Source organism: Antedon mediterranea, chromosome 6 (assembly GCF_964355755.1).
Source record: "Antedon mediterranea chromosome 6, ecAntMedi1.1, whole genome shotgun sequence".
NCBI classification, from domain to species: Eukaryota; Metazoa; Echinodermata; class Crinoidea; order Comatulida; family Antedonidae; genus Antedon; species Antedon mediterranea.
In genome coordinates, this window is record NC_092675.1 from 25,193,141 (window position 1) to 25,220,156 (window position 27,016).

Genomic DNA, 27,016 nt, shown 5'->3' on the forward strand with positions numbered 1-27,016 from the left:
AATCGTTAACATTTCAACGTTTACGTAGAAGATTGCCGATTATTGTTAACGATAGCATCGAATAACGTCGACAGGAAAACATGGTTAAGCTTTATCAGCCGCTGCTTCGTGCCTGTACAGTAAATGATAAATCAATAGGGATTCTGAATAAACATTGCAATTCCAACAAATTTTATTTAAAGATTCAACTACAATAATCCAACAATATGAAGTGTCATAAAAAAAACATGCAACATAAAATATGATATTAATAGTATGGGTAACATAAAAAAAGCAACACTTTGGGTTTTGGTTAATTCTATATCTAAGTTACTAGCGGTGTTAAAGCTCTATATTATACTAATAATTTAAACCTTTTTACATTTGCGTAGGAAAAAGTTTAAAAATGAATGATACATTTAATAATGAAACAAATATATATTTTGATAGTTTAGTATAATTTACTACTTTTTTACACTACATGTGACTAACATAAATGCCCAACAAAATAAAATACCAAATTTTAACATTATGGCTTATGGACTATAATACACTTTAATGGGAATGTTTCCAATATATATTATCAAGCATACATGCAAAAGTGTTGTTGATACAATCTTAAATAGTCAAATTGAAAATTTAGATTAGTTAGATCATTCCATCCCATCAAGCTACTTTCTGTACCTCCTACATTTATTTTGTTATAGCTTACATTTTTTCTCAGTCATCACCAGTATACACATATCATCATACTTTTAATAGCATTCATTCAATATTTCACTCATTCTAAAAATTTAACTGCACTAAAATAAGAAACAGGAACACCACATACAGACAATACACCATATACTAATAATGCCAATTAAACATTTTTTTCCTAGATTTTTGAAATTAAATATACAATGTGTCTTTGGAGTTTAAACTTTAGTGGATCATGTTACTAATAATTCAGTTCATCTACTCACCAACTATTATAAGCATATGCTTATAGTGTGGAGAATATTTGCAGTTAATAAAACAAGACGATATATATAAGCACACATATACAATCATGCATGCAGCAACCAAACTTAAATCCAAGTGCAATACACCATTCTAAGTTAAGGCGGTAATGACATGAATGTTAAACCACACTTCTAGTGATGCAAATCTTAACAAATAACAAAAGGTGACCACGGCTGCTAATAAGCGTACCACCTAATATCCCAATAAGAGGACACCATTCAAAACTAGTTATCTCCTCTTCTAGCTTTGATTAATGCTCCCTTTTGGACGTTTCCTCTTAAATGTAATGTACATATTTATACAGTGAAACCATCATCAACTAAATCAAACTAAATTCAATATTCATATTTTTTCCCACAATGTAAACATTATGTGCTTTGTATTTTTTTTGTAATATCAAGGTCAAAATAAGTGATCAATAAGATCAATCCCAACTCTCATCTTCACCGGCTGCTGCTTCTGATGAAGCCGTGTTATTCCCATCTCCACCGCCATCATTTCCACCTCCTCCTCCTCCACCAAAGTTGTTTCTCTACATACAAAAATGATGGATATATCAATTTGTAAAGCAAGACAAATAATTGAATTGCTAGGTAGCTATTGCTGTCTTTTTTACATTACACACATCCTATAATATTGTTACATAACCAGAAAAATGATCGAAAACTTCATTCAGACAAAAATGTTTTATTACATAACAATAAAGTGTCTTACCCTTCTTGTGTCTCTGCCTCCAAATGAACCACCAGAGCTACCATGGTATGTACCTACAGCATTGTCACCTACTACCTCCAAGAAATCTGGTACTTCTTGTTGAGCCTGTATTCAAACGTAAACAAATTAAGTAACATTTAAAACAAACCATTTTGGAATCCTTTTGATTCAATATAATTATTATAAGACTGTTAATAGACAACTATATTTCCTATATATATATATATATATATATGCTTAACAGTACTATGTACTAGTTCTTTTCTAACCATTGTAATGGTTTTTTTTTAAAGATAAACAATAAAAACAAATAAAAACAATAGACAGGAAGCATTTTCATTAAAAACATTTTAATTAGCCATAACTTTTCTGAATTTTGAGTAGGAAACAGTGTAGCATTTGAACATGCTACATTGGAAAATGTTCCCGGAGAGTAGTAACAATTTGGCCATGTTGTTGGTTACAATGAAATATATTAGAAGCTGCAATTTGATATTAAACTTACATCTGCCAAAATCTTAATCAGAGCTCTGGCGATGCTACCATTCTTTGCTGGATCAAAGAAGCTTGTTGCTTTTCCAAGGTTTCCTACACGACCAGTTCGACCAATTCTGTGCACATACTCGCTATTATCTTCAGGAAGATCATAGTTGATGACATGCTTTACTTTTGGAATGTCAAGCCCACGAGCTGCAACTGAAGTTGCAACCATTACTGGAGCTCTTCCTGATTTGAAATCCCTAAGAGCTTCTTCTCTTTCTTTCTGCATTCGATCACTAAAAAGAAAATACATTTATTTTAAATCACATGCAGGACATTGGAATGATGAATTTGAAGAACCGAATAATGTTTTTATACTGTGATTTTACAGAGCAACATTTTACAGAAGTCGAGTTGTATTTTTGTTTTATTAAGATGCCAGACTACCGATCCTAGAATCCTGGGTTCAAATCCTATCTGATGTCATGATTTATTTTTGACAAAAACTCTACTCCTAAATTTGTTTCTGTAGAGCATCTTGTGTACGTTTCTTTGAGAAGGATAACGAATGAAATTACTAACAATTTACTGAAATACATAAAGCTACAAACTTGATATACAAATATATTCTTACCCATGAATGCTAGTAGTTGGAAAACCAGTCTGACTTAGAAGAGAAGCAAGGAAATCAGCCGACCGTTTGGTTTCTACAAAAACTAATGTTCTGTCATCCTCTGCAAACAATACAATAAACATATAAGTTAGTGGACCATTTGTAATATATTTAATATTAAACAAATAAAGAATGTTTGAGTTGAATGAGAGGACATATGATGAGTTGAAATATTGACTGTTCAATTTGATGACGCCCAAAAACCACAGCTTTATGTTGTAAACATTATAAAAAATGTTTTCAAAATCTGAACGTGCAATAGAGTCATATAGATTCCTAGCTCTTGAAAATTATTCTTATGCAAAATAAGCTAAATTTTACAAAACCTACCAGGACCAGCTCTAAGTATTTCAATTAGTTTGTCTTTCTTTTGAAATTGATCCACTTCAATGACTTTTTGTTCAACGTCCGGGGTTGCACCTCCTATGCGACCAATTGTCAAGAAAAGGTAATTGTTTAGGTAGTCGGCAGCACGCTTCTGTACTTCTTCTGGAAACGTTGCACTGAACATCAATGTTTGTCGTTCTTCTTTCTTTGGCATATTTGGATTGTTGACTAATCGTTCCATCGCAGGTCCAAATCCCATGTCCAGCATCCGATCTGCTTCATCAAGTACTAAATAGTTACACTTCTCAACACTTACCTATTTGGTGAAACATACAAGGTTAACACTGGTAAAAATTAAATACCTCATTTGTTAAAAACATAGTAGTTTTAACATGTGTAAATACAGCATTTGTTTGACAAAAAGGAACTTAAACATGATTATCAATAGCATCTAGTGGCTCGCATTCAGACAGAAGTGAAATAATTAAACAGTGAAACCAAACTTATTTCATTAATTATTGACTATGTATTTTCGAGATTCTACAGCTGTAAATGAGTACCTGGTTGAAAATATTAGGGAGGATAAGGTGGCGTGGAAAGGAACTGGCAACCCTACCATATAAATATATATATATTAGTAAAATGAGCTAACAGCTAATTACCCTACGTTCAGAAATGAATATATGAGCGAGTGAGTGGCCGAGCGGTTAAGACAGTGGAACCGTAATTACGTAGCCATAACATCGGCAAGGGTTCGAGGCTCACTCGCTCCATGGTTCTGGTGGTAGAACGAGTCTTCTCGGATAAGGACTATAAACCGTAGGTCCAGTGTACACATAGCTCATGCGCACTTTAAAGAACCTAGTACATCTTTCGAGACGAGTAGGGGGTTACCCCGGTGTACTAGTCCACACAAACACAGCCACTGTCACACACAGCCACTGTGCAAATTGGGACTGGACCGTTTTAGAGGTGTTTACCACCTGTTGGTCCAGATCCTTCACTAACTGAGTTAGTGAGAAGTCGAATAAAAAAAAAATAAAAAAAATATGGTAATAATAACTTTACAGCTTTTAAATAATTTAAAAATTATTAATAAACATATCATCATACTTGACAATGCATTAAAGTTAACTAAATAATAACAAAAATCTTCCAATGAGAAAGTAGGATATTCATGACTTACTTTCTGTCTGTCGATGAAATCCTGAAGACGACCTGGTGTAGCAACTAACAAATGGCAACCCTTGGCCAGTTCACTTGTTTGATATTGTACACTAGTGCCACCGTAGATAACAACAGGCCGTAAAATTGTATGATGTGCAAACTTTCTCGCTTCGTTAAAGATTTGTATGGCAAGTTCACGTGTGGGCGATACAATGATGCATTGTGGGGTTTGCGAAACGCTTAGAGAACCAGACTGTACACCGTCACGCAATATTCCAGAGATAATCGGTAGCAAGAATGCAGCCTAAAATAAATTTGAAAAAAGGAAAAAAATCACCAGTAAACAAATTTACAGTATGGTTTCAGTACAGGTTCTGTTTACCAGATGCACTATTTTACATTATAGGAGACTACATTAATAAGTGTAATTGGCTATTTTATATTACGTTAACCTAAATGGATAAGAATTATTTATGATGAAAACCAAAATGTAAAACATTAATGGTAAAAACTATTACTGTTATGTTCTCTATTGACTTTAAAAAGGTCCTGATAATATATTAATTGAAATAACAATTTGTTCATAAATGAAACTAACCGTTTTGCCTGATCCTGTTTGAGCACATGCCATTAGATCACGTCCGGCAGATATGATTGGTATACCATGTTTTTGTACAGGAGTAGGTTTTTCATATTTTGCCTTGCGTACATTCTCACGCACTGTTTCGTTCAGGGTGCACTCGTCAAATGAGTGACAACAGCTAATTTTATCATTACCTGTTTATAAATATAATGTTTAATAAATTATGTCACTACTCTTAGGGCCTTTGCATTTATCTGCTTCTTATTCTAGGTAAAATGCACTCGTCTATTAAGTAGAGAGAGATCGGATTTTGTAATTCTGAAGATCTTTTCTATTAAAACACAAACATGTGAATCGGCTTCAAACCGGAAAAACCCATTATGATTGGAAAGTTATTGTAAGATTAATTCATAAGCTGGAAGAGATTTTGCATTTTCAATAATGCAATACATTGCACGTTTTTAAAACAATAAATAAATATGTAAAATTACATTACACGGTACTTACCCGATTTCTCAACAGGTATATCATCATACTTGTCAAAATTAATACCCTTCTGCATAGTCTCAAATATTGCTTGTTCCTCTTCAGGCGGTGCTGGGGGAACGTACGTCTGTGCAGCTGGTTTATCTAATTAAAAAATACAGTCATGTTACATAAACAGTACAATTTAATTTTTTTTAATAGTTTACATTATTATCAATTATTTGATTTCTTTAAATTATGTGATTGAACCTACCATCACCCCCAGCTGAGGGATTGGTACACTCCCTGGCAAAGTGGCCCTCTTCTCCACATTTCCTACATGCTGTATCACCTGTTATTAAATAAAAACAAAATAATGATATTAATTAAAGAAAGTAAAAATTACTGGGTTTTATTGCAGTGGACAATAGATTAAATATACCATGTAGCAAATACATGTTAAATGTATACCGTTAGTAAAGTTGGTATATGCACTTTGACACTGGCTGAAGAGTATTGTAATCATTAAGTAAACAGACATACATCCTGGTAAATATTCAAAGCTCTAGATTTTAGATTGTAACAAAGAAAATGAAAATTATAAAATATTGCCAGCCAAAATCGTAAATAATTAAAAATAATCACTGTTGCAGGAAGCAATAATTTTTTTGTAACTTGTGAGGATGATACTTAATTATTCACTACAACTGTTACAATGAATAATAATAATATTTTCCATACAACAATAAAATGCCAGTTAAATATTCATAGAAAGTTTCAATTTCCAATTTTTACTGTATAATAGTAGCAATGGTTTTGTCGCGCATTGTATATTTAGTAAGCAGAAGTGACGAAATGTAGCACTCTCAGCAAATTCTGCCTTAAAACACCAGGTGAAAACAATATTAGGAATGGGAAGGAGTAAACAATAATAATGTGTTAACTATCTATTCAATCATACTTAGCAGTTTTTGGAATAGTACATCCCAGTAGGGCCACTTACTTTTGTTGCCATTGTCTCCACCACCACCAGATGAACTCCCAAAACCACCACCAAACCCACCTAATGAAAAAAGTCACAACACATTAATTTGAAGCAGATGAATGCGACAGATCAATTTATAGTCAATACTAGCCACTTACTAACATTACATATTTATTAGAAAACTAACTACCTGATCGACCACCACCACCACCACCCCCAGTAGGGCACTCGCGGGCGAAATGGCCCTCTTCGCCACACTTATGACAAGCACGGCTTCCTCCGCCCCCTCCACCACCAGTAGGACACTCGCGGGCGAAATGGCCCTCTTCGCCACACTTATGACAAGCACGGCTTCCTCCCCCTCCTCCACCACCAGTAGGGCACTCGCGGGCAAAATGGCCCTCTTCGCCACACTTATGACAAGCACGGCTTCCTCCACCTCCTCCACTACTTCCCCCATTTGGGCATTCGCGAGACATATGACCTTCTTGCCCACATTTGAAACATGATCTGCCACCACCGCTGCTTCCTCCTAATGAAAAATTTAATGGATGGTCAATAACTATCTTGATTCTTCCTAGCCTTATATTCGGTGATCTGACGAGAACCGGTGTTTGTTATGGTCAAATAAATAACCAATACGTAAATCTTTTTTATATTAAATATATACTTTATATTATTTTAAAAAAAATTATATATATTGAGTTGAAGAAAATGTTACCTTTATTTGAGCCAAAACCACCACTGCCGCCCGAACCGAAACCACCTCCACTACTCGAACCAAAGCTACCTCCGTCACCATTGGTTGAACCAAAACCTTTGCTACCACCTTTGGATCCAAATCCACCACTGCCTCCTGAACCAAATCCACTGCCGCCTCCAGAACCGAATCCACCACCACTTGATGCATCTTCATTCCATCCATCATCATCGCCAAATCCACCTCCACGGCCTTTAGCTCGATTTCCATTTTGAGGAGACGAATCAAATCCAAAGCCATTCTAGATAATAATCATCAATGTTATGTATTTTACAATGAAATAAAGAAAATTAATATATTAACTTATTCTTAATTTAAAAACATGGCAATTCTCCTTATTAACCCCACCCCTATTATACCTGGTCATAATTCCAAATATAAAAGCATGAGACGCGTCATGAGATAGCATTATAATTGCAATGAATTACACTTACTGTAGCAGGAGCCTTAGCTGAAAAGGCTTTTACAATAGATCCTCGGCCTAGGCAAAGAAAAGACATGGTCATGTATACATTTTAATGCTAAATGATCTAAGAAAGTCTACATTATTCATTATTACATTGTATTATTAATAAGGTCTAGTAATTTGAAAATTGTAGAAGGAAAAATGACTTGCTATAAGTAATTAATATTTATTCACATTATTATTAATCAAATCATTCAATTATTCATTGAGATGGTATGTATTTAAAATAAATTAATAAAACTTTTTTTAAATTAGATCAAAGAATATATATCACAAGAATGAGTAATCCGCGATTTTCCCTGTAACAGTAATATTGTCCATGTGGTAGGGCACCGCCATAAGTGTGGATGTATCTGGGATGTATACAACTTTTTGTGACGGTTTCAATAATCAAAGGCTAGACCACCGGTAGTATTTTCATGATAAAAAATGTTATCAACTACATGCCAACATCATTTTAAATACTATTTGGATATTTAATTGTTCGTTTTATGCAATTTATTTAGTAAAAACTGCCGTATAAACAGTTTGCTTTATCAACCAGGCGCTACGATAGCGTGACCGGGCGTGTTGGTGTTTACGCGTTTTCACGAAGGATTGTTTAATAATATTCCTATATTTAACTTGTTTCTGGTAAAACAAATAAATGTTAATAACATTTAACATTTTGTCCTATTAATAACATGTATTTTATACTAATTTATATCATAAAAACAATACTTAATTTACCGGGCGTAGAGTAGTACACGGCAATGGTAAAGAATAGGCCGTGCTGAGTAACGATTCATTGATTTTTGGTGTTGCTGTGTTAGGCCTTTTTTGTGAACTAACTTAGCATGTTAGTAAATAATTGTCTGTAAAAGTGAATGTACACTAGTTTGTTAATAAATATGTATTATAAAATAGTTTACAATTGCAAAAACTATCATAATTCTATTTAATGTGACATGTATAATATCTATTAAATCAAGTCTTATTTAGTATGTATACATCCGCCCTTATGAGGGCGGGCATCACTCACTCACTGGAGCTCTCTGTTACAAATTTCTCATGCAAAAATCGCGGAATACTCATTCTTGTGATATATATTCTTTGATTAGATAGAAAAGTGAAATTCTAAGCTCCCCAGCTTGTACTTGTAACATGTAAACACCATATAGGCTTAATTTTTACGTATTTGTATACAAAAAATGTTGTCAATATGCAATAGTTGGTAGCATGATGGACAGGTGAGAAAAGGAAAGATCTTAAGGTCACAGATTTGTGGGTGAAACTGGTGGTATTATGCTAGTAAGAGTGTCAAGCTCATGTCAAGCTTGAATCACCTTAACTACATTTGGTTTTTGTAACAGATTTAAAAATCATGCTATTTGCTAATTTAGTATGTGGTATTTATTTAACAAATTATCTGAAATTCATGATTATAGTTTGCCCAATAAGATAAATCAACAATCAGGGCACATTCCTAAGCTAGAAGTACGGAAAGGTCAATATCATTAATATCAGTTATTTGAGAAGTAACAATGACTAATAAAAATGTTGTAATCTCTAATACACACCTCTTCCTCTCCCAAAGGATACTGGGGCTCCATTCATTGTTGATCCAGGCTATAACACAATAAAACATTCAGTGAGTGAACAGTTCATTGTTTAACTTTAAACTCAATCATTGTTTATTTCTTTTCATTGTTCTAAATTATCAACTGCAATTAACGCCTCTTATTCTTTATCTGTGGCATCCAAACTATGAAACTGTTCCCATGCATGAATAAACAAACAAACAAATCATTTTAGTTACATGGTTAATAATTACCAATTAAGATAATCACAGACATTTTGGTAAGATAATCTGTAACTATTTTTTTACATTTAATTGGCGGATGGCCATTTGTTAACATATTTATTCAATTAAATGAAATATTAATATCATCTCTACTCCCTAATATTTCTTTATGTATTGCTATGAATGTTTAAAACATACAGATTTATGAATCATGGAAAGAAGCATATTAATGACCTTAGGTAAAATACATAAATATGAATGTTTTTCCATTCAATTTTCTTTGATAACTTTCTTTTATAAATTTTATAGTGTGAATCACCAAAATTATATTAATAAATCAACTTACGGTGTCCCAATCATCCGCCATTTTATTTCAGTATATAAGATTGATTGTTATTATTGCTTATTAACACTGAGTACTGTTTCTGTAAAGTAAATACATAGGATATAGGTATAGTAGTACAAGCAGTATAGCAATTGGTTAAAAAAAAAATATGAATGCTATGGTCTAGTGGATACTACATTCGGGAAATTCCCAATAAAAATGTGAAATATGACCTTTGACATTTATCTAAACGCATACAATGTTCTGTCTGTAGAAATTACATTACATAAATACTAAATATTTAGTTTCAGTAATGATTAAACACCGATTAAAGTAGTTGATCCCTCCCTAAATACCAAGAACACCTTTTCAATAGTTTTAAAATTTTGGCTTTGGTTAGATACAGCACTTCTCTAGGCGGTGTGTGACCGAAACAGCCGCCGACTGAAACGGCCGCCAACATTTTCTATGGGACGCCAATACCGCCACAGCTACAACAAGCCAATGCAGTATTATAAACGTACAGTAAAGCCTATGAAACCATGATGGAGGAACAAATAAATGAAACCAACCAATATATGTTTAAAAATAAAATCAAAGAATAAACATATTTTTTAGTTAAAGACCCCTTCCCTGCAATTTTCGACATTTTTTGGAAAATAATATATATATATCACTTTAAAAACATTAAACCATGTCATTCCTTGTCTTAAATGTACGTTTTATGGTAAATTATGATAAAAAGTGAGAAACAATGCACTACCTAGTAGCTCGCGGCGATCGACCTCTCGTGGACCAGGGCTCGATTTATCTTTTTCATGTTGCTAGCCCACTGGGCTAGTTCACTGTAGATTTCACTAGCCCATACATTATTTTACTAGCCCACTCATATCGCACCGTGATAGCAGGGCCACCATATAAATGAATACAGGCATTTTGTACAATCTTAACAATCGGGAATTGCTACACATTTACATACATACTGTAATATTTCTTGAAAAATTACACAAAATTGTGGTCAAGTTCAATATTGAATATCGAAACGTGGCAGGCTGAAGGCGCTTGACCTTTGACAAGATCGCCTAATTTTTTAGTTTTAACTTTACAATACTTAGTGTTGTATATTCTGGTACAGCCGCTCCATGATCTCTTTGCTTTTCTTCCTTATATCTTTACTCTTTTTTAAAGTTTTACTAACGATTTTTATTTTATTTTATTATATTTATGTTTTTGCTTTATGTACACGACAACTAACGATCAAATAACAGTTTTTCACATCGCAACTTATACAACGTAATTTTGAAAACTTATACAACGTAATTTTGAAAACTACAACCATTTTTCTATATACATACAACGTACATTTCTAGTCTAACAAAAAAAATTTCTAAACTTTCTATTATTTAAAAGTCGAAGATAGCCAGGTCTCGGGTCCATTCTATTGTCGCCACAGATTGATATCTTCATCAGTACTTCTATGAATGGATGATTAGGTGGGAACACGAACGCTAGTTCATACCCAGTACCGTTTGATCGTACGATTAATCGGGAAACTACCATACGAAATTGTATTTCTTTATTGTTCACATAAAAATTAACTTTGCGTCGCATAGTCTATTTCATGCTCACCACATTTACAGAATTGATTTATTGAGGTCTTTTTGTTGTTGGGCTTCAACCTAGCTGAGAAAACTTTTTAGATTCTGTCTACCTTAGGCCTAGCCTAACCCTAACCAACTCCCTGTCCTAACTAACCTGGCCCATATTAGATAACTGTAGTAAGGTAGCTAGGATAGACCTACCTAGATCGCATTGGAGCACCTGGCCTACTGCTACCAAAATGGTACTACCTAGCTGCTGAGCAGCCATCATGATGCCAAATTAACAATACAAACTCTTGTGTCTTGAGACTGCCTACTGAACCTATTGTCTTATTGAAGCTTACAGAGGCCTTTTATCACTAAATGATTTATTTTTGGTTTTATTTTAAACAAATTAAAAAATACCAAGCTTTTTGGCTTTTGATTCTATCTAGGCCTACGCATTATAAAATATGGCCTCCATGGCCTACCTACAGCTGGTATAGAGCCAGCCACCCGGCCCTACAAAATATCCCTAGCTCTGATCTGTGACAACCAGGCCTGACAAGACCAGACAAGTTATTTTTAACATTGACAAAATTCTACTACATTTGGCCAATCACAATAACCTGAGTAACAAAAACATAATGGCCAATCATAATTCGGGAAATTTGCTTGATTATGAGAGGCTCCGCCTACTTCATCTCTTGTTATGGCCACAGCAGCGCGCGAGTGGTTTTTTTTGCTGATGTTGCCAAGGCATGTCTTTTATGCTGGAATTATTTTTATGAGGTCATTTCGTCCCAATTTCGAGTTCCCACAACTTACTAGCCATCCGGGCTTAAAGGAAAATACTTTAGGTAGCCCGGAGCTGTTTTTACTAGCCATTGTACGCCGGGCTAGCACTAAATCGAGCCCTGTGGACGGTCTTAGGCCTAGCCTAGCTAGGCTTAGTTTTGTAGGCCTAGCTGGTAAACATCAGTAACGTACGAACATCGTACGCTAGCTATATACCTACCTAGCCTGACGTTGTATAGTTGCTGCATTAATTGTCTTTCTATTTTTGCCAGACTCCGTTGATACAAATTGGGGAAAACCCGGTATTTTCGCTGAAAAATTAGGAGTCTTCCATTTGTTTTGGCCTCACGATCGATCGAAAAGTGGGCGAATTACAGGTGAAAAACAAAAATATCAATCCACGCGCAATGCATTTTGGGATTTATAGCGGGCCGCTATAATTATTAGAATCGACTTATTTTTCACATTTTTAACCGTTTAAAGACGAAAAAAGTTATCGCAATAGAACCATATAGTATTATTTTTACATTAAATATAGTTTGTGATCTTAAATTAGATCTAAAAAACGTAGGGAAGGGGGCTTTAAGTTTTTATTAAAATAATGTTTATTATAATAATGTTTATTATAATAATTCACCATTCTAAATTTATTTAACGTATTCAAACAAATACTGTATTTTGTCCAATTTTAATTCTTTTCCTTACACTTTTACTGTATACATTTAAAAAATATATAAAAAACCCAACTATGTTTACACAATAGGCCTATTCATTATTATACGATAGACATAATAATACATAAATAATTAAAAACATGTATCTGTTAATATTTATTAAGTCACATACGTCTAAAGTTATTTCAATCTGAAAAAAAGTAAAACAATTGTATTAAACCACACGTCGTTTTGATTACATGTTGTATAACAAACGGCACGCGCAGCGTTTCATACATTCAAACGGCCGTTTCGACTGTAAACCCTCTAGGCTTAAGTTAGTTAACAATTGGAGTTGAAAGGAGACTAGGCCTAGCGCTGTTAATTACTAGGCCCTAGGCCTAGTTTAGGGCTAGCTAGGCTATATATTATAGCGAGGCTTGGAATGTATTGTAGGCCTAACTAGCTAGCCTGGACTTATAGCTAGCTAGGCCAGGCCTAGCTGGCTAGATACAAAACATGGGCCATGGCAACAAATTATTGCTTTGAAACTTTTTTATATAAATAGCAGAGAGAGTCAATTGTTGATTGTTGAGAATAGAACGTCCAAACAAATACAAAATAGATTATTATTTTAAATAAAAGTCATATCAAAATGAGCTTAAGTAAGGCAAGGAGAGGGGGGTTATTACGAGAACATGTAAGTTAGCCTCTAGGTTTGTAGGCTACATAACATGATGCTTGGAACAGAACACACGTGGGGGTCCGGCGCGGTTCGTCGAACACATGCATGATATTGATAAAGAAACAAAAACCACGAGGCATCACACCACCTGTAGGGTCCTTCTTGAATTGTAGGGTCCATCCCCATGTGGAGGACAATGAATGAGATGGCTCACATCAATTGAAACACAGGAAAATAAGCAATAAATTGAAATTGTTCATATTGAACAAAAGCATAATAATGAATAGATTACGTATAAAATAAACAAAAAATATGGTTAAAGACTTACAACATCACTCAGCAAGGAAGAAACGACGACGACACAACAACACACACGGACGGCGGCGATGATGGTGTCAAAAACTAGCCTACGTACCTAGAGACTATCTGTACTGCGCATGGGCATGGGTGTAGCACGTGGTTATGAGTGAATAGTCGATCGCGGTGGTGTAATCAAAAATAAATAAATCATTATTTAAATTTAGTGGCTTGCTGTACGTTTATTATTATTAATCGAATGTAAATATGTAATTAAAATAATCTGTTGTTTATACATGCACCCTACTAATTGTGTTGTAATTTTCACTTTTCACATTTTTATCCAATTATTAAAATAGATCAATAGCTGATTTTGTTATCCAATCCAGTCACATGATTAGAGTCCTAATGTAATGTTATGACCTAATTAACTACGATCATGTATTAATTGTTTTTTTTTTTTCATTTTTATTTGATTTTTTACTTTAATTTGTGCATTTCAAATTGATATTGTTTACATTATTTGATTGATTGATTTATTTTTATTCATATGTCTACAGACTATTTTTTACTTGTGTTTTGCTAAGGTAGGCCTAACTTTATTTCACTCATTACACTGCTGTCTGTATGATTGTGGTAAGATCTGACCCTACCAGTTAATTGTGCCATAATTACATGTTATATAAACTTCGTCATCATTATTATCATCCATGTTAAATCATGTAGTCTAGTCACAGTGTAAGACCGTATCATCTGATTTGGTGATAACACATAGATTAGGGCATTGTACATCCGAGTCATGATTTAATAAATAAAAGAAATATTATTAAAGTCGCATACTCATTAAATTACTCACATGTGTTATGTGTGTAATGACGAATTGAGTCATAGATACGTATGTAAAAAAAATAAAACAAAAATACTATGTCGAAATTTCAATATATACGTATGTCGAAATTTCAACATTTTTCATTTATTTTTTATTTATTTATTTTTTTGTTTTGCTATGTCGAAATTTCGTGTGGCGAGATTAGGCTTTCGTCGTACATACGTAGTTATAAACAAAGAGAGAAGTTAAGTACAATTAGGTCCTACTGCTTTTCGGGGTTTTCCTTAAATTAAACTATAAAACTGTAATAATAATATCCAGTCAACGTTGTTCTTATTGTTCAACTGAGTTTTTTATAAATGTGCTTATCAGAACAATTTACCCAAAAATATCCAACACACTCAGACTGCAGAGTAGTCTCCCATGGAGTAGGCATAGGCCTAGGCTACTAGACCCAAAGATTGCACTGAAAATACCAATGGTATCTGACCAGTTTGCCGACTCCCAGTTTACCGACTCCAGTTTTCCGACTCCAGTTTGCTGAATCTCAATTTGCCGACTTGCTATGTAAATAGTCGCACACGAAAAAACCCACATTGCCAAAAAAAAATAAAACTATGGAAAATCGTACTTTAATTAATGGTTTATATTGCTTAAGATAACAAATTGTTCAATTTGTAAGTTTAATTATTTATAGGTTTATTTAGTATACCTGTATATCAACATTGGTTCATAAAATTGTTGTTTTTTTCGACAGATACCTTATGACACTCACGTCAATCATGGAGGTATGCCTCCATGCGTCAATCATAATGTTACCGTATATGTTCAGTAATCAAATATCATGTCACGCTTGATTAGGTCCTGAACCCGGAAGTAGGTTAAGGTCGGTAAATAATAATAGTAAAATAACGATAGGACTGATAGTACAGACAGGCAGTGTTATAAAGTAAAGTTAGTTTCACACTGAATAAGTGTAATCAATTATTTAAAAAGCTGTTTGTTTATATTGATTAAATGGATAACACAATCCATACAAAAAAACCGATGATACCAGCAGCTATTCAACGTTCAAAACAGTACTAATTGGAAGCCAATAGTTGTACCAGCTCTAGATTAAAGTATAGTTGGTAAGTATTATCATTCCTCCATGGTATTATGTTACATACTTAAGCGGTCTATGAGAACACAGAGATATTATAGTGAACATCTCTATGATGAGAATCATGTTTTTTATTTTACGTTCATGGATCATGATCGGTATTCTACATTTAATGGGTGACTATGAGAGCATTTTTCTGAATGTTGTTGAATGAGAACTTTACTTATGAGATTGAGAGTATTCAAAATATTTGTTTTTAAACATGACAGTTAGGCCTAGATCCCCCCGCATGAAATCGCCGTCAGATTTAGAGAAAACAATGAAACAGATTTACAAGAAACCAACAATATGAAAGTACTTTATGAGATTTGAAACACAGTAGGCGTTTTTGCATTATACTAGTTTAGGGATAATTCACGGGAAAACCATATTTCCTTGTTGTAATTAGCTAAATGTTAAGTACCGGGTGTTAATTTCTTTCCTAAAAAAAAAAAAAGAAGAAGAAGAAGAATCTAGCCTGTAAAAAATATAATAAAAATGTGATGCCTATACTTTCTCTTATCTATACACCTCATATCTAAGTACGTATAGCCCTAATTTAAATACAAGAGTGTCTGTATCGACCTTTGAAAGGATATTTATCTAAATTTGCGTCTGATAACAAGCATGTTATAGGCTAATGTTAAAAATACCCCAAAGTTTTAGGTACTAAACTAAAGTCTCATTCCCGATTGATTGCCTGAAAATAGACAATTGTCCATCCATTTAACATCTTTTTCCTCTGCAATCTAACTTTATCGGTCATACAAAATATAAAGCTGATCACATCCATGCATTCATTCATAATCCATGATCGTTTTATTCATCATTATCCGATATACCATCATTTTTTTTCCTTTGTCTCCATTATTCATCATCTCATCTTTTCGTTTTCGTCACCATCCATTCTACAGTCTTTCGTTCATTTCCTTCAAAAACCCGTCATTATTCAGTGCCATCAGTTCCTTTTCCATATCATTTTCATCGTAAAACACTCCAAATCCATGATTCAAGCATCCTTTTACCATTTCACATCCGTCTCCATGTCTTTCATTTTCAATCTTGTCTATCGACTGCAGTAATAAAATGTAGACAGAGTGGGAAGAAATAAATGGATCCATACACCTTTCCTCCCCCACCCGTCGTCTGCATTATTACCGCAGTCGTTTTTATTTTCATCATTATCATTCAGCCATTCGACTTGCAACTTCATTTTTTCTAAGGACAAAATTACAACTCCACTCTCAAAGACTTGTAACAAGACTTTGTTTATGTAGCATCTTGTGTATATGTTTGTCTTGTAAACCTGTCGGGGTCCCTATGCCTATGGATTACCCTCATTAGAATTGGTAAAAATCCTTTTAAATCCTACTCGATCTTCTTGCAACTTTATTTACACCGTACCCACAACCTTATCAATCCGACTCGATCTTGCAACTTTATTTACACGTTGCTTGTGTATTCTTCATTTTAGATATTCAATATTTGAATAAAAAAAATTGTACGTGATTGGAATGACAAATGTGTTTGACAGGCGTGCTTCGGCTACTTCGAATGCTCGGTCTTCTCCGAAATTAGTGAGTAGTCATGAGAATGGCCGAATGCGTCGATCGCAGTCGGTTGGTTACAGAAACTTTGCGCAAAACAGATTCTCAAAACTTGTAAGGTAAACTATGATTTATTTGTTTTTGTATACTTTTAGATATTTTTCATCATCATCATCATCATTACCAAATAAATTAACTAATTTTATACATTTGGTCCAATTTTGCCTCCATTTTAATATCATTCCGATTAATGTTGCTCTTTCTTTCTATCGATATTTTATTTATTATAGAAAATTGTCTGTGATCACTTTCTCACCGGCCGTACTATCACACAGAGGGAGTTTTCTCAATCTACCGTTTTACGACACCCATGCATTATCACCCAATATATTTGCAACGTATTCTGGTCCGGAGGGGGGTCTCACGAATGCCCCTTGTGATCCTACTAATGAATCAGGTAAGATATTTTCATTTTTGACCAATCAAATAAAGATCTTGACGGGTGGGACAAGACAAAATAACGGAGGAAAGAAATATTCCGATTCCTATTATGTTCTCGTGAGAAATATAACACGAGAATATTAGGAAGTAGACACTTGTGTCGTGGTGGATCATTGAAAGAAAATGTTATTTTAGTTTTTTTGTTTTTTTGCGCGGGCGGGGGAATAATGCTTAGGCCTATAATATAAACGAACTATTTTTTCTTTCGTTGAGGATGTGGAATAAAAGGGGAATTTTTTAATTTTTTAAATTTATAATTTATACCGCCTATCCATTATAATTATTAATTGTGTCCTGTTTTTGGACATCGAAATTATTATGTTTTTATCGTTTCGTTTCATATTGATTGTTTTACCTGTTGTTGTTTGAATAATATTCGTATTTGTATTGGTTATTAAACTCTATCAATTACGGATGTAGCTTAAAAGTTAACAAAAAAACAGTACTTAGTAAAAATTGGGAGAGTAACGTTAATATAGTAAAGTTAAAAAATATAAGAATAATATTTAAGAATATCAAAAAATATTGTTTAAAAAAATACTGTGGAGATGCCGGGGATTGAACCCGGGGCCTCGCGCATGCGAAGCGCGCGCTCTACCACTGAGCTACATCCCCAGTCGGAAGGAAAGACTTGTATAATTTGTCTATAAAGAAATATGAGGGCGCAATTTTTGTTTCGTGTCATTTTTTTAAATTCAGTCAAAGCGTGTGTCACGTCCGTGATCCATCGTGTAATATTTTTGTTACTTTTTGCTTGTAAATTGTCTGATTTTGAAATTAACGGTTAATAGTCAATATTTGATTAATCGAAAACTTATTACTCTTTTTTGATATATAAGGGTTGTTGGAAATCTTGTCCACGTTCTAGACTAGGCCTAGCCTAGTCCTAGGCAATTTTCCTGCAAAGAGAATTTCCGATGGCGGAAGAGAAAGAAGCCTGTCTGTTGGACCTTCCATTGAAAAAAGAAGGAAGTGATCATTTTAGTTAGCGCCCTCTATAGTTATAGAACATTAAATTCTCTCTTGATGATGAATGGATGATGATATCCCCCCCCCCCCCCCCCCACACACACACACGGGCCCAAACTCACTAGCATCTAAACATACTACAGTATAATATTTTCTTCTTTTTTTTTTCATAATAAATTTAAGGTACAATACAATAATTAATTAAATATATATAAGGAGAAAGTGAAATTAATTGCTTTATTTTAATTAATTTAACTAGAAATGTATCCATCTCATCTGGATGTAGGTAGGAACTTAAACTTTAGTTAATGACACTGTCACGTTATGTATGTAACCGTTACTATTACACAATGTGCAAAACACAAACGACTCGGACACGGGTACAAAAAAGAAGTATAAGAAATGGTTTATTGATGTTGCTCACCTTAAGGCTCTGACTGCGAATGGTCTTCCTGACCATTTGCATTAATTTTAATCATGGGAACAAAGAAAATACACTTAATTACTAAAACAGGAATTAAAGCTACTATAACTGAGTAATGGCCAAAACAGATACCAATGAACAAAATATTATAATGAATGGTACAAATCCTATAAACAAATAGTGGACCACGGTATTTCCAGATTACCCTATTCGGAGGACATCCATATTTAAGGGAACACCTGCAGCTTTGTCACGGTTCTGGTCCGGCCAAGCAAAGCGAACATCAATGTTTCGTTTTCACATGGCTACGTGGATATCGATTGGTGCATGAGTGTGGAGCGTAATGAAAACGAAACATTCACGTTGATTTCCAGATCCGTGCAGGAACAGGTGTGAAAGATCTTTTAAGGGGTGCACTGCAAAACAAGGGGAATTTTTTTTTTTCATTACCATTTATGGCCAACCCCTGCTAAGGGAGACAAGAACACTTGTGTTGTGATTCAACCCCTATTAAGGGGACAATATTTTGGGTAATACTTTGATAATAATTAACATTGTTTATTCTTACAGCACTAAATACCAGAAAAACAGATTGGGATATTCATCATCGTCGAGCATATGGAACTGCAGTGTCACTATATGAACGTAATCCAAAAGAACGTTGCAGAACAGGCAAGTATTAATTCTATAGAATTATAATTCTATAATATATAAGTATAATCATAGCCTGTGGATTGATCAAATTCCATCCAAAAACCCCCTTTTTTTTACTCCATTCCATCTTCAAATAATACAATTTTTACCATGTTTTGTTTTGTGATTTAAATATATTTTTACAAATACTTTATGTTATGAGCACTACATTTTATTTGGACAAACAACATAGTAGAAAACAACATTAGTGGGTAAAACAACATTAGCAGTTAAGCCACTACTACTACTAGGTTTTATGCAGTTGGTTTCTGTTTTGAAGATAGCATACTTACTGTATTATAAACTTAATTTAATTGAAGGACATAGTGTGTCTGTTTGTAGGCCTTAGGCAATGTAAACTTGAATATTTCCTACATGTTTGTGAGATCAATCAATCATCCAAAATGTAGCTTACCTTGACACAAGCAAGTCAATACCAAGCTTCCTGTTTTTTACAGTGGGGGAACATTATCGACCATTAACTCATCATTAAGCCTCTGCATTTAGCTGATGAACCATTGATGCTTTATTAAATGGGAAATGATATGTGACCTAGGCCAAAACAAGCTACAGCAAAACATTAGTCATGTTAGAGTAGATAAATTAGAGTTGCTATTAACTACACTAGTATTTAAGTGACCTTTTCGATCTTTTCCTGGACCTAGAAACCCCCAATTCTGTGTTGAGGTGTATAATACCCCTTTTACACTATCACCGTAACAGCGGTGTAACCCCGCAGTTGTTAGTACACCGGGCCGTTAAACGCCGGTTTTTATTGACTGGTGTAAATGGGAAAATCCAACCACCCGGTGTGCTCTCCCCGGGGTGAAACGAAGCTGAATGTATTCCGGTGTACCTTTTCCGGTGTAGTCGAATATACACCGGAGACACGAAGTGTAAACGGTTTTTGTGGTTCAAACCCGAGCTGTTAAAGGTCATTGACGTGAAAATGTAATATGTTGTCACAGAAATACAATATATTATGCAAACAAAATAGTTTTTTTTTGCTTAAAATACACCTTTTTTTGCTTAGAACAATAATTGTACGATATAATGTGCTGTTCGTTATTTTCTTTTAAAGGCACAAACACATTTGTGACTTTTCTTTTCTGCTGAAAATATTGAAATTATTCGTGTGCATTCTACCTTACCAGAAAACCTAAACTAATTTGATATTGGTGTAACTCTACTCTGGCCGATTCTATGTAGGCCTAATATTGAAAAAGGGAAAATAAATAATACTGACGTCTCAATGGATGAAAATGATATCTTTTTTAGGAACTGAAAAGGTACCATATAATAATTTTCCTTCATTGATACATTGTTATGCTAATTAACAAATACATTTTTTATTTTAAATACTTGCCGTACCCTACCCTATTTTTACGCCAACCTAACAATTTAAGGCCTATTTAATTTACGTACAGTCTATAAGGCGGAAATGCAGTCATTTTAAAATGAAAAATAATAGTTAGGCCCTAATTTTTAAATAATAAATGATAATCTTAATAGCCACAAAGAAAATATAACACTGGACTACATTCAAAATTAAATAAATTGTGTGTAAATTCGGATTATTATGTTTTTATATGAGATTTGTCGATATGTTCCAGTGTTTAAACGTTTAAACCATAGTCAGTTAAGTTCCACGTGTGCGCTTGCAATAGTGATTTGATTGACTGTACCATGTAGTGTAAATGGGCGCAACTCAAGTTCATTTCGCAGTTTTTTTGGCTAGTGAAAATGGAAATTGCCTCTGAGTTCAACTCGTGTTCCTCTCTTAGTCGATAGTGTAAAAAGGGTATTACAAGGAATCATTTCCCAACTTTCCCACATGCACACTACAATGAATTATAACCTGTATATTGCTGCAAATTGGATGCTTCCTATTCACCACCACATTCATTTACTAAATCCAGTTGTAATTCTATTTGTATAAAGATTTCCCTGCCGGAGGATCAAATCTTTCCAGAAACATTTTAAACAAAAATGCAACTTACTTTTACAAACTTTTGCCTAGTATAATACAATTAAATTAATATAAATACATTTTTTTTCCTACTTAGGTAGTCCAGTTGCTGATGTGTTTGCAATTCAAGCAACTGAGAATGGTGCGATTTTGGTTTTAGCAGATGGGGTGGGCTGGGGACCTAAATCCAGATTAGCTGCACAGTGTGCTGTCAGAGGATGTACTGAATATCTGCAAGCTCAGCTATTTGGTACTTGCCCTCCTAAAAATACTCATGAAGTGTTTAAGGTATGTTTTGTATAGTTTTTGACTTCAGTTTAATGCATATTATAATTATTTATTTTTTTATGTTACAACTGTCTAATCTAAAGGCAAATGGCTGAAAAAATGACAAGGCAGTGGATGGATAATGGAAAAATAAATCAACTAAGCAAAAATGCGAAGCTTTCAGAATAAACAAGTCCTTTGTCAGGATGCTCTGATTTTGACATGCATGCTGCCCTCTATTATACTTGGGTCACTTTTTTTTTATCTGACTAATGTAATACATTATGATAAAAACTTTAATTCACATTTCTGAATGTTTCTGAAACATGATGAAATTCAAGCTTCCTGTTAAGATATATAGATAAGCACAGATATATGTCTCCCTAATTGCCTGTGGTCCTCCATAGGATAATATGTTTTGCTGGATTTTTTTCGGTTGTTTCTGTTAGCAGAAATTATCGAAACATTATGCCATTATGTCAACAAGAGATGTTGAACATATCTCATTAACAATCTAGGTAATACACCTCAACCCTTCTTTGGTTTTTAGTTACTACGTACAAGTTTGGATCATGGACAGAGACTTATCTTGATTAGTGAATCTACATTAACAACAATCTGCATCGCCGTTGTTGTCCAGTTACAGAGGTGTGACCAGTATGTAGTCTGTGTAGTAAATGTTGGTGATAGCCTTGCTTATGTATACAGCCATAAACATGGTGTACGAGAAATCACAACAGGTAAATGTATACACAGACAATGATCTCCTTTTCCGCTGTTTTTTCTTACAATTTTACTGAGGTTCCTGTCACTTTGCTACCTGTTCTGTACAGTCTAGGTTTATATAACAAAACTATAATAATACATCTACAGGTATAGAAGAAATTGTCTAAACTGGCCCGTAAAAAATATAATTGATTGATTTTTAACCTAATCATTAGACTTTCGATTTGATTAGAAATTGACCATTTAACAATACTATTCTTCAAGTGTACACAACCGTACTATAATAACATTTAATGTTTGAAACATTTAAAACATTATTTTTAGTATGTTGAAAGAAATAAGCAGAGCCATATTCATAATATTCTTCATTTATAATACTAAACATATTATTTTGTTTTCATGAAAAACATATGTCTGTCAAAAATGACATGACAGTGGTATGTATCTATTATTAATATACACATCATTCTAATTTATCCTTGCACTGTGTTAAACTTACAGGTTGTCGTGATTTACAGCATGATCGTGATTTGCGTGAATGTGGCGGTGCCCTCGGACCAGCTGTTGGTGAAGAAGCCGACCTTGATAATCTGACCTTTTCACTTACCATGTCAGAACAGGATGATGTTGTTTTTCTCACAAGTGATGGTATTGCAGATAATTTTGATCCAGCCATCGCTTTAACAGCCAGAATATGTGATTTCAAATTCAAAAAACCCAAAGATTCTCTACCGCTAATACAGACAGCAGAAAGACATCCACTTTCGATAAATTCTATGACAAAACTCTTGGAGAAATCTGCAGAGTATGAACCTGGAGAGGACACAGCTATGCAAGTTTGTGAGGTGTTTATTCAATATGTTGTAAAGCTAACCAATGATTATAGAGACAATCTTGAAAGTTACCATAAGGCTGTAAACAATAATGATTTGACGAATGAACAAAGAGAAAAATTACAAGCTCTTCGCAAAGAAACAATTTATAACCTGCCCGGCAAGTTAGATCATGCATCTATAGTGGCGCTAACAGTTGGACATTGGAAGCATAAAGAAGGCGCTGTAGTAAACGGACAAGAAATGGAGGTTTATCCGCCATAAGATATATTTCAGAGAATATTAATAGTTTCAGTTGCTTATCATTCAAACCATTGAAATTAGCCAATTCGATTTTACTTAAATGTGATTTTTGTTATGTTGCACATAACTAATTCCTGACATTGCTGAAAGATAGTTGGCTTTAGTTTCCTGTTAAGTAAACAATAATAAATATTACTTTCTTAAGCTCTGTCTACACTATAAAACTTTATGTGACAAAAAAATGTGATGTGGACATGATGATGTCATATCACTACCCTATTTGGATATATCACTACCATATTTGGGAACATCACACTTGTTTTGTCAAACTAGTTTAATAGTGTAGACAGAGCTTTACACTCAACTCAATAAATGGTTAAGTAATGTACAGTATGTATACATACATACAAATACTATCTACATTAATGTGTGATAGTTTATCAAAAGTAAACTTACTGTATGTCTCAAGAGAGTTATATCCAGCTATCAGGTTGACTTCCTCATTTGATGTGTTGACTTGCTATGTTGATCATCTGGAACCACAACATTCTTGTACACAAAACTTACATTTTAGCCTACTCTTAATAAAACTAGTTATATATTATAGTATTTAATATAAAAATTGACCAATTAAACCCTGCATTATTCGATTCAGTATTGAGCTTATTGATATCTGCTGCAATTAGTTTTTTCTTTGAATTTTGCAATATAAGACTTAGTTGTGAGTTTCCTTCAATGTTGAGAATTAAGATAAGACTGATGCCATTTGCTTAACTACAAAACAAGTCTTGTTTTTGTTGATTGATACAGATAGCATTGGCATCCATTTCTATGATCAATTTTTTCTCAAATATAACGTTTCAATTATCTTCACATAGTTTCTACTTTGTTAATCAGGAAATCATTCCTTTTTCTCAGGTTAAATGTAATTTTTTTTTTGTTCAATTGAATTTTAGATATTCCAAAGATTTGCTGATTTGTACAAAGTATTTAATATAGGCCTATAAATTTAATCATACATAAAGATGTACTCAAGAATTAGAAGCGTTTTCTATAGTAGATCAATGTCTGTATACTGTCTTAATACTAAAATACTATACAAAATTTAAATAGTTCCCACTAATGTAGTAATGCTAGAGCGCACCGCAGGCCAGATGACCAATCTTAAGCGATAGATTGTTAGTCATTGGTCAACTTGCTTGCGTTGTGCTTGCGTCCTTGCATTGCATCCTAGTGGGAGCCAAGCTTTTAATATGCATTTGATTTTGTAACTATGTACAGTATTTTGAAACAACGGCAGACTCAATATAAGAAAATGATTCTTTATATAATGCTGTTTAGCGCTGGAATATACTAGTGCTATAAGAAAATGTACGCAAATTGTTGAATATTATAGACACCTCTATTTTAAAACAAAATAAATGTATGTACAAAAATGTATAGATAGTAGTCAGTAAAATTAATGTGTAATTTAAAACATTTATGTCGCTTTTTAGCTAGCAATTTAGCGAAAAAATCCCAAGCAATATTAGTAATCTTGATGCAGGATAAAATGATTTTATACAAATAATATGTAAATTAGATGCATTTAATATATTTTATATCGAGGTTTTATGTAGTTAATGTACATTCTGTCCAATATTATATTTCATCTATTTGTGTTTTCATTGATTTTGTTGTGATATAGTTAAAATCATTAAGGTATTTAGATGTTTTCAATTTTGTTAAACAAGTATTGTACAATTATTTTATTTTAACTATAACAATTCCTTTGACTGTATCAGGGAAATCCATGTCAACTCAACTAAGAATTTTCCTAAATTTGTCCGTGTTTTCCTTTTTTTTTATTTGTTGGCCACGATGGGAAAGGACCAGAGATGGAAACATTTTTATTTCGGTCGCCTAATTAGCGAATGGAACAACATTTTTGCTAATTTATTAAAGTTTATTATTAAATTATTCATCATTATTTTTTTTTACTTATTAATCTTTTTATTTTCGGAATACCATAGGCATATCCATAGCAAAAAAATCAAAGAAATAATTGGAAAAATTGTCAAGTGCTTTGACATGGTATTGCCCACCAAGTTAATTCATGGGGGATAAGATCAGTTTGTGTGTTAAAAAAATAGAATTATTTGAATGATACATCGGAGGGCACAACAATTACTGTGCTGCAGTTACCCTTGAAACCGTTTGGGTTTTCAAAGTTAAAAACATTTCAAAGGATGCATGTGCTGTACCTCATTGACAGATACAATTTTAACAGAATCGCTTTTGACAAGCATTTGCTTAGTCGCATCTTTTATACGTACCATCCTTGCAACCGAAAGACCTGATTTCCTATTTGAAGCGCGTAACAACTTTTTTGCTCACGTGCACTTGTGAGCAAGATGCGTAACGATTAAATGCTCCATGTGTATAATGAAGACTCTGGTTGGTGGAATCTTGCTCTTCATCGTGATACATTTAAGAAAAAATAACCTACAAAACGATCAAAAGTTTAAATTAATTTGCTGGCATTAACTTTATTTTAAAGGCGCAATTGAAACGTTCATGTTAACTTAGGAAAGTAAGAAAAGTTGTATTATATTTATTTCCACTTGACCATCAATAAAAAAAACCCGATTTTATTTACTTTTTGACAATTTACAACTCCCACCAATCTTATTTTTCAGGTGTATACGTCACATTCCCATTGCTGTTTTAAGTATATAAATTATATTTAAATAAACATTATACTGTATGTAAGTCAACAGCTAATAAAATGTATAATTGCTGCATTTTAAATGTATGTATGTCATTGTTCTTGCCTAAAATTGATTGATGTTTATTGAAATTTTTAAGGTAAAAGAAGACCTCTAGAAAACATTGCACTGTCTTCTATTTTCACTCTAGGTGTCTATCCCTCGGTCCGAAGATGATGGTCTATGTTCCTTGTTGGTATCGATGGACTCTAAGATGGCGTACTAGTCCTATTCTGGTCTTAAAAGTCCTACACTGCAGGACACGTTGTTGCAGGTTATGACTTTTAAAGCTGTCTCTGTCTTCTCTAATTATCAATTTCTTGGTTTTTGCGCCAGAGTACCCAGTTTCTGACATCGATGCTACATTTTGTCATGCATACCAACAAACTTTTATTTTTTTTT

General features: G+C 33.6%; 2 protein-coding genes and 1 non-coding gene across 5 annotated transcripts; 1 reads left to right on the forward strand and 2 right to left on the reverse strand.

The window, feature by feature from the left end:
• Window positions 1-148: 148 nt before the first annotated feature.
• LOC140051328 (ATP-dependent RNA helicase DDX4-like) lies at window positions 149-13,830 on the reverse strand. Of its 3 annotated transcripts, none has more exons than XM_072096508.1 (16): window positions 13,757-13,830; window positions 9,734-9,812; window positions 9,164-9,212; window positions 7,573-7,619; window positions 7,100-7,379; window positions 6,569-6,910; window positions 6,397-6,456; window positions 5,668-5,745; window positions 5,436-5,558; window positions 4,944-5,122; window positions 4,365-4,649; window positions 3,182-3,494; window positions 2,813-2,912; window positions 2,204-2,474; window positions 1,699-1,803; window positions 149-1,516 (listed from the first exon to the last, which is right to left on the reverse strand). In XM_072096508.1, exons 2-16 carry the CDS (start codon window positions 9,752-9,754, stop codon window positions 1,409-1,411), a joined length of 2,361 nt encoding a protein of 786 aa, XP_071952609.1. In that variant the 5' UTR covers window positions 9,755-9,812; window positions 13,757-13,830; the 3' UTR covers window positions 149-1,408. The 3 variants fall into 3 exon arrangements, with proteins under 3 accessions (XP_071952609.1, XP_071952610.1, XP_071952611.1); XM_072096509.1 differs by lacking the exon at window positions 13,757-13,830 and adding an exon at window positions 12,937-12,954; XM_072096510.1 differs by lacking the exon at window positions 9,734-9,812 and having other exon boundaries at window positions 13,757-13,815.
• Window positions 13,831-15,390: 1,560 nt separating this feature from the next.
• LOC140051870 (PP2C-like domain-containing protein CG9801) lies at window positions 15,391-26,657 on the forward strand. The gene is made up of 7 exons (XM_072097201.1): window positions 15,391-15,684; window positions 17,170-17,361; window positions 17,533-17,699; window positions 19,707-19,812; window positions 21,900-22,086; window positions 22,616-22,805; window positions 23,293-26,657. Exons 2-7 carry the CDS (start codon window positions 17,210-17,212, stop codon window positions 23,886-23,888), a joined length of 1,398 nt encoding a protein of 465 aa, XP_071953302.1. The 5' UTR covers window positions 15,391-15,684; window positions 17,170-17,209; the 3' UTR covers window positions 23,889-26,657.
• Trnaa-cgc (transfer RNA alanine (anticodon CGC)) lies at window positions 18,287-18,358 on the reverse strand. Its single transcript has one exon. It is a non-coding gene; the product is annotated as a tRNA-Ala (tRNA).
• Window positions 26,658-27,016: the final 359 nt, after the last annotated feature.

Bases quoted from the DNA above. Each gene is read 5' to 3' on its own strand.
- LOC140051328 (XM_072096508.1), bottom strand. From the start codon at position 9,754: ATGGCGGATGATTGGGACACC. The intron at 4,650-4,943 runs GTTAGTTTCATT...AATTTATTTTAG, and splicing joins AAACAGGATCAGGCAAAACG to GCTGCATTCTTGCTACCGAT. The intron at 1,804-2,203 runs GTAAGTTTAATA...GTTTGAATACAG, and splicing joins TGATTAAGATTTTGGCAGAT to GCTCAACAAGAAGTACCAGA.
- LOC140051870 (XM_072097201.1), top strand. From the start codon at position 17,210: ATGACAAATGTGTTTGACAGGCGTGCTTCGGCTACTTCGAATGCTCGG. The intron at 17,362-17,532 runs GTAAACTATGAT...TATTTATTATAG, and splicing joins AGATTCTCAAAACTTGTAAG to AAAATTGTCTGTGATCACTT. The intron at 19,813-21,899 runs GTATTAATTCTA...CTACTTAGGTAG, and splicing joins GAACGTTGCAGAACAGGCAA to TCCAGTTGCTGATGTGTTTG.